The sequence below is a fragment of the Cydia strobilella genome, chromosome 11 (genome assembly GCF_947568885.1).
Source record: "Cydia strobilella chromosome 11, ilCydStro3.1, whole genome shotgun sequence".
In the NCBI taxonomy this organism is placed as follows: Eukaryota; Metazoa; Arthropoda; class Insecta; order Lepidoptera; family Tortricidae; genus Cydia; species Cydia strobilella.
The window spans coordinates 11,276,839-11,289,321 of record NC_086051.1 but is presented as its reverse complement, the minus strand read 5'-3'; the positions used below and the strand labels follow the sequence as shown (position 1 = coordinate 11,289,321).

General features: G+C 37.2%; 1 protein-coding gene across 2 annotated transcripts; it reads right to left on the bottom strand.

Moving 5' to 3' along the window:
- Positions 1–1,589: 1,589 nt before the first annotated feature.
- Positions 1,590–10,748, bottom strand: LOC134745523 (meiotic recombination protein DMC1/LIM15 homolog). 2 transcript variants are annotated; one of them, XM_063679571.1, is made up of 5 exons: positions 10,411–10,748; positions 10,173–10,340; positions 6,557–6,659; positions 5,992–6,159; positions 1,590–1,901 (listed from the first exon to the last, which is right to left on the bottom strand). In XM_063679571.1, the coding sequence occupies exons 1-5, from the start codon at positions 10,728–10,730 to the stop codon at positions 1,644–1,646; spliced, it is 1,017 nt and encodes a 338-aa protein (XP_063535641.1). In that variant the 5' UTR covers positions 10,731–10,748; the 3' UTR covers positions 1,590–1,643. The 2 variants fall into 2 exon arrangements, 1 of the variants encoding a protein (XP_063535641.1); XR_010128190.1 differs by lacking the exons at positions 5,992–6,159; positions 6,557–6,659; positions 10,173–10,340; positions 10,411–10,748 and adding an exon at positions 3,059–3,115 and having other exon boundaries at positions 1,768–1,901.
- Positions 10,749–12,483: the final 1,735 nt, after the last annotated feature.

The window sequence follows — 12,483 nt, the reverse complement described above, 5'->3', positions numbered from 1 at the left end:
CATGGAATTGCTTGTATTTTCTTATTGAAGAAACTAAAAACATGAATTATTGACTATTATATCTGAATTATTTACTTATATTTTCTTAGCAGTTTCGTATAATAAGTTATATTATAATAAGTTATACAATTTCGTATAATATAGTTCTGGCCAGATGTAGCTCAAAACCGGGAGGAGTGGAAGAAGAGGGGGGAGGCCTTTGCCCAGCAGTGGGACACAATAGGCTCGTAATAATAAATAAATAAGTTATAAAGTTAGTTTTTACGTTATGTGAAGATGATGTGAAGGCTTCATAAAATGGCTTTTTATGTCAGTGCATAAAGTAAAGTCATATATAAGCTATATAACGAGCTTTATTAACTCAGTAATAGAGTCCAAAATGTGCCATACAATCATCGAGCAGGATGGATGCCATGGATAAAACATAGTCTGTCAAGCCATTTCCATCAGTAGAAAAAAGCGGCAAATTTAAAAATGTAGGCGCGGAGGGTTATCGTCTCAAGAAAATTTGAATTTCGCGCCTTTTTCAACTGGCAAAATTATTTGACCGGCTATAGCTTCTTTTATGGTCTTGATGTATAATCTCGTATAATATGCCACTAGAGCAGCCATTCTCAAAGTGTGCTCCGCGGACCCCTAAGGCTCACAGGGTTCACAGTGACGAACGTTTTTTTTTTATTTCGGGCTCCGTCAAATATTTGGCTTTCCAAAAGGGTTCCGTCACCAAAAAAGTTTAAGAAAAGCTGCACAAGAGGCATGCGACCTGTATCTAGAGGAGAACAACCGGACATACATACGATACGAAAGCATTTTTTGCCCAAGCTGAAACGGAAATGCTTCGCTTCTGATTAATTTTCTCGTCGGTAACTTATTTAAAAACATCACTAACTAAAGAAGTTCATTAGTACCTACTTAAACCATTTTACGGAAAATGTACCAGACTTAATTTCTATATTTAAAAAGCCGGACAAGTGCGAGTCGGACTCGCCCACCGAGGCTTCCGTACTTTTTTTTTAGTATAATTTGTTGTTATAGCGGCAACTGAAATACATAATCTGTGAAAATTTCAACTGCTAGACAGTTGTATCACGGTTCATGAGATACAGCCTGGTGACAAACAGACAGATCGACAGACAGACAGACGAAGAGACGAACAGTGGAGTCTTAGTTATTGCTAATAATAACAATAATAAATAATAAAATCCCGCTTTGGTAATAGGATCCCGCTTTTACCCTGTGGGTATGGAACCCTAAAAAAATGAGTGTGGACAAATTTCCGTAAAATGGCCCGAAACATCCCCATCCGTTAATTTTTCATTAATAAACTTGTCATTACGCGATGGGCACCTAGTCGTTGCACAAGCATTGTACACTATTTACTATTTAGTACTTAATTTACAAAAAGCGAAATTATCTAATCATATCAAATTCCGCCATCCTATTAGCGATTGGTTCAGTGAAATCACGCCACCGCAGACAACGAATGCGAGACGCCGTCTTGCTTGGACTTTGATGTCTCTACATTGGTAGGGGTTACTAAAGTTATCTTTCAATCCTTGCGTTTTGTGGGTCAACAACTTATACACGACTAAGTACAAACAGACCTTTAATAATATCATATGCTTATTTATTAATATTTTTATTCAGTCTTTTGCATCCGATACTCCTCCACTGGTAATAGCAAAGGTGGCCTCGCTTTCAGGCAAGTCAGGAGAGTCATAGATCTTTGCAATTCGGTTTTCTCCTCTTCCCTTTCTTAATGAAATTCTGGTGGTGGATGCGTGAGCGAGAATATTTCCCCCAATTGGCTTCTTTGGGTCTACTTGAAAAGATAGCGTGGCTCCTGGATCGGCAGTCATCTGGTTTGTAATGAATACGGCTACATTGTACTCCTCAGATATCTGCAACGTGAAATATTTATATTAAATTCGTAATCACTCGGATAGGATAGAGAACGGCGTAACTATTTGTACTATTACTACAAAAAGTAAATAGCAGATAGCAGCACGCTAAAGCAAACGCGCAATAGAAGGGCCTAATTTTCTCCGAAACTACTGTACCAATTAAGTTGAAATTTGGTACACATATATTATGTAAGTTTGTGACCCAAAGATGAACATGTGTAACGTAAACAAATTGATTTTAAACATGGGAGCCACTTTTGGGGGGTAAATGAGAAAATTAAAAAATAAAGTTTTTCAAACTAATATATCGTGTGTGTATCTCAAATATATTTTTTTTAAATAATTTTAGGATAGACAGTTTAGAAGTTATTTAAGAAACTAGGCAAAAAATGACCATTCTCCCCCCTTTATCTACGAAACTACTGGGTCTAAAATTTTGAAAAAAATACACAAAATAGATTACAGACCTATAGATTACAGGAAAACCTATTAGAAATATGCAGTCAAGCGTGAGTCGGACTTAATTTCTTAGTTTCTGATCCGACCCCTACGGGTAATACCTACGGGTTTTTTTAAAGACAATTCATTTTCACGATTCACATAAAAAATGCATTCTTAAAAATTGTGTAATGTACCGAACCCTTGGAACGCGAGTCCGACTCGCACTAGGGCGGTTTTTTTAATTTAGAGCGCTCCAATATCAACATAAGTTTAAAAATTTGTGAAAGTGGCCAAATTGGCGTTTGCGCTTGCACCATTTGCGATTTGATCGGACAATTTAATCAGATTGGCGAAAAATTGTTCTCGTCTGGACAGGCCTTAAAGGTACGTCCATATACGAGGGGAGGTACAAATATTCGTTTTATTGTCTCTTCCTCTTCGCCACACACACGACCATCGGTGTTGTCAGCGTGCCCCATCTTTGCCAGGATCCCATTGAGCTCGTAGTATAATAGTTAAATGTGACGTTGATGGTGTCCCTGTGTTATCGTTTTACGCTTATTACAGAGTATAATTAGAGAGATGTGTTATCAAAGTAATGTTTATATCGTTTTAAACGGGCGCCATGTGCTACATTTATCTAACTTAGTCTCAACTCTCAATAGTATCAATAAAGTCAAAGACCGCGGTCGAAGCCGGATGCAGTATAATACCTATTATCTGGTCACCTTATGATCTTTAACTCATTGCGGAATAATTTTGGGGACTATATACAGAATGATTCAGGAGACGTGATCAGGATCAAGCCTGCGCATTCACTAAGTTATTATAAGCAATTGTGTCCTACCAGTATTTGTGAGATTAAGGTATATATATTGTACAGTTCAAAAAAGTTCTATTTTTTTTGGGATTTTTATGGTCACCCTACAATTAGGATACTTCCGTTTGTTGACAAGTGTTAAAATGAATGTCATCACGTCATCAGTCCGGTTACTTTAGAAAAATCGTATATCACTCAAGTGGGACATTTTATTTTTCACCTCAGCAGCTCGAACAAGCCGACTTTCCTCACTCCTTCTCTCATGAATTATTCTGTATAGTTTGAAAGAGTGTAAACATTTGATAGATAGGGACTAAGGCGTGACTTTTTGAACGCAATTAGAGTAGGACCAAGATAAGTCTGCAACGATTTTGATAGCACACGCAATTCAAGTGTTATTTTAAACGTCAAACTTCTATGCAATTATGACGTATAATAACACTTGCACTGCGTATGCTATCAAAATCGATGCAGACTTTTCTTGGTCTAACTCTATACGATTGTACGAGTATCAAAGATAGATATAACTCCGTAATAGATGGATACAGTCTAAGGAAAAACGTGCCTCGAAAATCAAGAAAATTTGATTCTCGTTCAGAGGGCGCTACTAGCTTTGGCCTACTGTAGTATAGATGGCGTTGACGGTTTCGTTTGTTATTTAACAATTTTAACGCATATCAGTGAAAGAACATGGGTCAAAATAATAAAAATAATAAATGCAAATTAAAAAAATCATTTATCCATATTTAAATACATTTTATCGTATTTTTATAAATCTTCATTTTTAGTTTTAAAGTGTGTCGACAGATGGCAGTGAATTTACTGGGGTTACAAAATTTACTATGACAGTACCGCTCTAGTATAAGCTCTATGTATATACCTAACGTGTAAACAAGCGCAATAACAATAAATCTGTTTGACTGTCGATAGTTGTAGTGCCCGACCGACTTGGCACATTTTTAACACTTTTTTGCCTCAGAGAACAGCCTATTATCAGTATTATCCTATTTGTGTTTTTGGTTAAGCTACGTCTAAAAATAGGTGAATTAACAAGCATCTTTCAACAGCATTCAAGTTACATGCGAACAGCATGTTACTTTAAGTATATCGAATCATCCTATTGTTTTCTTATCAGAAAATACCAACCGGCCTGCTCCGAATCAACGGATACGTATTTAGTAATGTTTCACATCAATCCGATCCTATAATCTCATTAGTGAGATTGTCGCATTGATAAGGGTACCTAAACAGATTTATCGACTGCATAATTATAAATAAATAAATAAATAATTTCTTTATTCAGATACGGTGTTCCAAATTTGTTAGTTTGTTACTTAAAAGCTAGGTTATTTATATTAAAACTATTTTTATTAGACACTAATTTAAAAAATATATATCCCCTGAATGGGGGTTTATAAGTGAGGACATCCAATGTCTTTGTAAAAGACTGTCTGGCCTGTCCGCTAACATATTTAGTATGCTGTTGGCACTCCCCTGTATTCTGCTTCTGATGGACATGATCTTTTTACGCATAATGGCGTGGAAGTCCTCTACGTGTGCGTCGGCGAACATGCCAGATGCACTGCAGAATCTAGGGAGCCCCATCAGCACCCTAAACATGTTATTATAGAGTGATTATAGAGGACTCGTAAGGCGCTGAGGGCTCTCTGAGTATAACTAACCCACAGGCCGCTGGTGTAGAACGATTGACAGAAGGTTCTCTTTACTTCCCCCGTACAATGCGCGAACCTGCGAGCCAGCATATTCCCTCGAACCGCCAGCGCCCTACGTTCCCTCTCAATATCACTGTCGTCCTTTAGGTCTTATGCCTACCGCACCAACATCGAAAAATAGAAAATCGTTATCTGCCTAATATGCAAGACGGATAGAGAGACAGATAACTAGGTATTTTAGATTTTTCAATGTTTGCCTCCCTGTCACACTTACGTACGAATTTACAAGTGCGACAGAGAGGCAACACGTCGAACGTGGTTCGCGGTAGGCCCTCTGGTAATAATGAGTAGGTACGTTAATATCGATTCGTTTGGGAATTGCGTATATCGCGCGATAGCACACTTGACCCTGGTGTAATTAATAGGTCATTGAATATTTGGTTTTGAGTTATTTAAGGTGACTTATTACAACCGCACTATCTCAGGCGGAACGGTATCTCTGAATTTCGACTGTGCAGTCAGACACCAACTTCTGTGTGCATAGTTTTTTATCTGATTAACAAATAATGGCTCCTCTACACGATGGCCTAGCGTAGGCCAATCCAAGGGACGCATTTATGCGTTAGAGGGAGCAAGTGATATTGCTATCTCATTCCACCGCATAGCTATGTGCCTTGGACTGGCCTACGTTGGGCCATCGTGTAGACGAGCCATAACAGTTTCATGTAACATTGTACCATATTTAGAAAAAAATATACGAGTGGTAACTGGTAACGCTCGTTTCTTACCCCGCCGCGCCGGGTTCAAAATCTGGCTGATAGTCTGATACCAAATACCAACGAGTTACTCGGAATTTATTTGCTCTTCGGTAAAGGAAAATAATGCGTGGAAAATGGTCTACCTTAAAAAAATCTTTCCTCTCTGGGCAGGTCAGGACTGCGCACGCATTTGTTGACGGTGAGTGAGCTCCCTGCGCTCGGAGAAGTTCACTCTAAATAACGCCATGATGGAGTCCATGATCAGCAGTTTGAATACCCCGCGGCCTCTTCGTGAAACTTCGCGGAAAATTGGTGTGAGCCGCATGTACTTGTAGCGACGCGACGAAATCGCGGAGTAAGCAACGCCTGGTACAGCCGACATAACAGTAACGCACCTTCTGCAATCGTGACAGGACTTGTGCTAACTTCTGTTGGCGGTCAGCAAGCTCCCCGCGCCCGGAGAAGTCCACTCTAAATAGCGCCATGATGGAGTCCATGATCAGCAGTTTGAACACCCCGGCCTCTTCGTGAAACTTCGCTGCCACGTAGTCTAGGAGCTCGGCCTTGAGAAATATGTGAAAGTTAAAATTGCTTAGCCCTGTGCATAGACAAAGAAGTACTAAGAAAGTTATTTATTCACACGAGGGCGGTGGCGCTTTTTAACAAGCGTCGTTGAATTTTCGACTTTAGGCGTTGGTCGCAAGAATTTAGCGTGCGTGATTCAAGTGCTTTTTTAACCCTTGTTGAAAAAGCGCTCGTGCGTATGAGGCCTAAGGCTGTAGCCGGCTTTTGACAGCTGAAGTAGATTGCGCTGTAAGTGATTGGATTTTGAAATGTTATCGTTCTATTCCAGCTATTTTAGAGATGATGTTACAAGTTAGCAATCTTCATGGTGGACGGGAAAAAATCCTAAACCAAAATAGGTACCGTGTGTGCAATTTAAAGAATATAGTATTGTACCTGATGCTCTGATGTGTAAGCTCTAGCGTAGAGTACATTGTCTAGGACAGCATTCTGGTCCAAGTTGAATCGGTCAGCAATAGGTCGAAGTCTGTCGGGGCGACTGAAATGATGCTAAGGAAACTTTTCAGTATTTTCAACACACTTATATTAACTACACTTGTAACAAATTAATAGACCGCATTGTCAGTCATCGCCTCCCGGGCGAAAACTCGTATAGCGGTTAACGACTATGTATGATGAACCCTCGTGAACGTCAGCTGCCGCTCCGTTGGTGGGTTGGCAGCCACCGAAACGCGTAACACGGTCTTTTCACCGCGATATAACCGGCTGACGATTTGTTTTATTAACAATTGCATCTCATTTGAGAAAGCCCTTTAATAAAGAATAAAAAAAAAACAATAGCATCTGAACTATCATCTGACAAAGTATCAAACGGGAGGCGATGTCGCCGATGACTGAAAAGAATTTTCTTTTTTACATGTTCATGTGACCAGCTGTTGGTCTTTCCACAGCGATACAATCGGCTGACGATTTTGTTTATCCACAATAGCATCTAAACTATCATCAGACAAAATATCAAGCGGGAGGCGATGACTAAACTTTTTATAGACTTTATAACCACGAATTAATAAACTAGTGGATGTGAAATGACTTCTATTTAGTATGAAAACCAGTGTCGCTAAACTCACACATTCATAGTGTTTATAACGGAGCGGAAGCCGACGTTCACGAGGGTTCATCATACATAGCCGTTAACCACTATACGAGTTTTCGCCCGGGAGGCGATTGGTCATGGAAATCTGTTCCTGGCCCGCGGTCTATAACAATGTCATAAAATCTTGCAAATAGATTTTATAATTTATACTATAGTTCGTTTTTTTAGCATTAGAAAAAAGGTAAACAATCTTGACGTGTCTCTATATTGAAAATTATTGAATAACGCTTTATAAAAATTAGTTTACACCTATTACTTATGAAAGCAAATGTAAATAATCGTATATGATTAAAAAATTGTTACAAATTTGCTGTGACTTATTTTTCAAGTGTTAATTTTTAATAAAACGATATAATAGGTTAAGAACGCTTACCTTAATTCTTTCTAATGCAAAAAAACTAACTACATATAAATACTACATATTATTATATCCTTATGCGTGAAAGTAATATTTTTATCACAACATAGCATAAAACAAAGACGTTTTCTGTCTGTCCCTATGTATGCTTAGATCTTTAAAACTGCGCAACGGATTTTGATGCGGTTTTCACCTATCAATAGAGTAATTCTTGAGAAAGCTTTTAGTGTATAATTTGTAAAGGTTTTGTGACTTTTGTGTAACCCGTGCGAAGCCGGGGCGGGTCGCTAGTAATATAACAAGATGATATGCGCGATACACCATTAAACTTACTACGCATTAGTACCCATTTATGGGGTATTCTTATTATTGCGCATTTAAAGAAGCAGGTAACGCACGTGTATAGCTAATCACAAGTTAGTAATCTCATACTAAATGGTTTCGGTAGGCTAAATCAGTAAATATAGTAATAGTAATAGTAATATCGTTTATTGCAAACCATGGTACAATACAATAGATGTTACAAAGGAAAAAGATCACATGGCACCCTGGTAGGGTATGGCAATTATTCTTAAAACTACTTTAACTAAATATTTTATATTATTTAGTAGATATTACTAGGCACATATTTATTACTTTCTAAATATAGGAATTTTGTTTATAATTATAATAGATCATCCTGCATAAATTCTTCGATAGTATAGTATGATTTTTATTAATAGAACGGACTTGAACTTATTTGTAAATTATTTTTTTGTGTATTTTTTATTTCAGTAGGTAACTTATTATATGTATATTTTTATTGCTCGGTAGTACGGTCCTTTTTTATAAATGTCTAAGAATGGTTCAGGAGGATTGAGATTATCTTTGCGACGCGCACTCTTATTAAATTCAAATAGGTGTAAATTATTTTTGACAAATGAAGTTATTTCCAAGATATACAGAGAGGGGAGAGCAGGGGAGTGCTACTTAAATAGTAGTAAAAGCAGTAAAAAAATCTAATTATGAAAGTGATTCGTTCTATGATTAAAATTGATTATAGGTATTTTGCAAGAAAACAATCATTCGCGTAACATTAGAGGTCAAGGCCAAAATTAATAGATGAGCGACTTTATTAAACGGCTTCCTGATCCGGTTCGGTGCAAAGGACCATGACCATCATTATTTCATCTTTTGCGTAGTTTTCGACCCTAATGCTTTTAAAATAAAGAAGGTATTTAAAACACGCTGCCTTGTAGTAGGTGCGACTATTGTAATATAATCATTATCATTATGGTATTAAAGTAGAAAATCAACTATATAAAAACATTGTTGGTGTCCAAGCTGCTTATTAGAAATAGATATAGACTAAGCTACGGATCTATAAAGTATAAAACCGTTATCCGCCCCATACTGTGATGCAATGTGAGGCTTGGACACTTTACGCAGCGTACTACGTAGGCGAATAACACGCGAACGCGAAGCGAAGCAATTAATCCATTGATACCTATAGAAGTGTCTCCTACGACTCCTACGTGGGCGATCTCGTTGCGAACGCGAAAGCCGTGGGCCCGCCGCGACGCGCCGCGCCGCTTAGCTTCGCGTTCCCAAGTTGTTCGCTTACGTAAGACTCAAAGAGGAGAACAGCCTTCTAGCTTCTAGTCGCAGAACGTAAGGGACGATGGTAGTTGGAGGATTCGGAAAAATGTCGAAATCGAAGAACTCATAGCCGAACCGAATATAATGGGTGAGACAAAAAGCACATCGTCTCCATTGGTTGAGTCACCTCGAAAGAATGGATGAGAATCGTGCTGTAGTCATATATTTCCATATTATCTGCTTAAATTGCTCCTTTGACAGCCAAATATCCATTACCATATTATAACTTTTTAATATTTTGTTTTCTACATTGTATCGATATTTGTGTATCGGAAGTAGATACTAGATACACAAATTCCGGTCTCTGGCTCATGGTACCTACCTATATCAGGGCCATCAGGGACCTTAATGTATGACATTGTATGTTATCGCTTTTAAAAATAACTGCATACGTGCATACAATCTAATACATTTAAGTTCTATGATTTATCGTGACGAATGACGATAGGTATATCATGTTTTGCAATGGGCGAACATAATAAAGTAGGTATAAAAGCGGTCATATGAATTATATGACTATGAATAGGTATGTGGGGTAACTTTTTTGGAAGTGAAATCTATAATTGCGAACATTTCAACATCGAAGACCTTCATGCTCCAGAATAGGAGTAATAAACAGAAAACAGGACACACTTATGCACATACAGGGTGAGATGGATTAACGTATTTGGTTTGCCGTAGGAATAGTTTGTGCAGCATACTAACGGCCTAATCCTGGCAGGTTTATTAGGAGATTAGGTACCTTCTTCAATTGTTTTACATAAGGTCAGTGATGATCTTACCTGCAATAAATTGTATATGCCGGTCTTCTCCACATTGACCTTACCTATCGAAGTAAATTTAGGGATGGATCTAAACATTGTAAACGCTTTATACCTATATTTAAACTATTTAAAGGATACAAAGTATGTTCGGTATCTAGGAACATAACCTTCCCTCCGTGGTAGCCACTGGGTGTAGGTATCTGCGTGGTCACACACAGAGTGTGAGACAGCTGGGTCTTCCCTGTACGAAACTCTCCGAACACTTCTGTTATTGCCATTGACTCTATTCCACCAGCCAACAGTTTACTAAGAACAATATAACATTAAACTTTTGCTCTTTTCTATGGTTAAAAAGACTGAAAATACTAATACTCACTCTAAATCGCTACTTCCCGTACTAATTTTAAACACTTGCTTTCGTTTATCGCTTACTTCTAAAGCAGTCATGAAGCCAAGAGTAACAACCTTTTGACATGCTTCTTTAATTTTGTCTACTTTTGCATCTGAAAAACCTTTTATATTGCATAGTTTCTTCTTCGTGGACATTTGAATACCTTTGACGGTACAAATGCCAGCTGTTTTTAGTTTTTTAATATCCGCTACATTTATGCCATGCTTTTGTAATATATCAACATCTTGAAAAAAAGTTTCTTCTTCCGTGTCTGATACATTTTCATCGAGAGCTTGTTCCAGCATTGTTAAAATTGTAAACTGCTGTTTGATACAATATAAAACTTTGGCGCCAATATTTATTTTTTTATTACGAGATACAAGATGGAGCGTCATTTCCGTTTCCATATCCGTAAAATTATAGTTGGTCAAGAAAAATCTTGTCAGTAGAAAAGGCGGCAAATTAAAAAAAAATTGGCGCGAAGGAATATCGATAGCGCCTTTTTCTACTGACAAGATTTGCTTGACCATGGCTTGACCAACTAACTTTAATATTTGATGAGAGAGCAACGAAAATTGTATTATTCAAGATAATTTAGTCTGGCTAAAAAGCAAAAATCGTCCCTTTCAAATAAGAAAAACGGGACGACACTACAGTGTCGCCACTTTTTAATTTCTACTCTTTTTTTGCCTGTTTTCTAGAAAACAGGTAAATTGCAAAATATTGGTACTTTATTTTAACGTGTCATCGTTGCGTCTATATACGGCTTTTAAAAATAAAGAAATTTGTCTATTCCTGTAATTTGAAGTGTTGCTAGCAATAATTTTTTCTTTCCCCGACAAACTCAAGTCATACTCAAGTACACTAAAAAAGTTACGTCTTTAAACAACTTGTGAGTAAAATTACGTTATAAATAGAAATACACAAAAAGTTAATTAAACAAAAGTTATTTTATTTAAAAAATCCTGGATATATATTTAATTTTCTTATTACTAAACATAGACCTAGCATTACATAGACCAGCTATACGCGTGCGCCCGTAAGGGATAGACATAGATGACGTCATAAACGTGGGGATACCATATTGGTAAAAATTACCACAATATTTGATATCACGTTGGGGCGATTACCCTGGAGGCAAAGTTAGCTTGTTTGACGGTATTAAAAAATTGTTAAATAAAATGTCAATGGGCCGTTCTTTTTAGGCGTATAAACAATGAAATACCTCCTATAATTCGCGCAGGTGGTACAAAACTAAACATGTTTAGTAAATAAAACGTAAAATAAAATGTATTATGGGTTTTAATTTAAAGAAATCACAAATCGCAATCACACCAATTAATGTACACCACATTTAATCTTCACAACATTTGTATATTTATTTTTTGGAATTAGAAGTACGAAAAAACTTCGAGGTCAAAATTACCCATAAAATTATGATATTTTCATCTGGTATCCCTAACATGATTGTTATGCAGCTAAATTAAGAAGAAGTTTTAAAAATGGCTGACCTCAGACTCTTACCTACCTACGTAATTTGGGCGGATAATTTTACAAATAATGTTTTGTTAATTTGCGTAAATAATTGTGATATTTTTATTGAAATCGTTTGATTCTACATTGCTTTGAGTGTAACGTAATTTTACGATGTTATTCTCACATATTGCGTTAAGAGGAAGGTGTAAAATACCGTACTTACGTGTGAAAGGTTATGATCTCATATTTTTGCTCAGAGCGGCTATTACAGCCGATTACAGAACAATTCACCAGTATTTTATCAAAGTTCAAGCATTCAAAACGCTAACCATCACTATATTTCATAAGAGAAAGCACAATTTCATACAAAACAACGATAATTAAACAAGCAACGAACAAACATGACATGTCACGTACTTATTTGTTTGCCACAACCTCGGTTGTGGCAGCGGTGGAAAAGTGAAACTATGACAAGGACAAACAATAACAGCGCTTTCTCTGCTACTCCTACTGAAAGATACATAAGACTATCCCGTTCGGTCATTTTCCCCCACTCCTCATGACCGATCCAGTTATACTAGA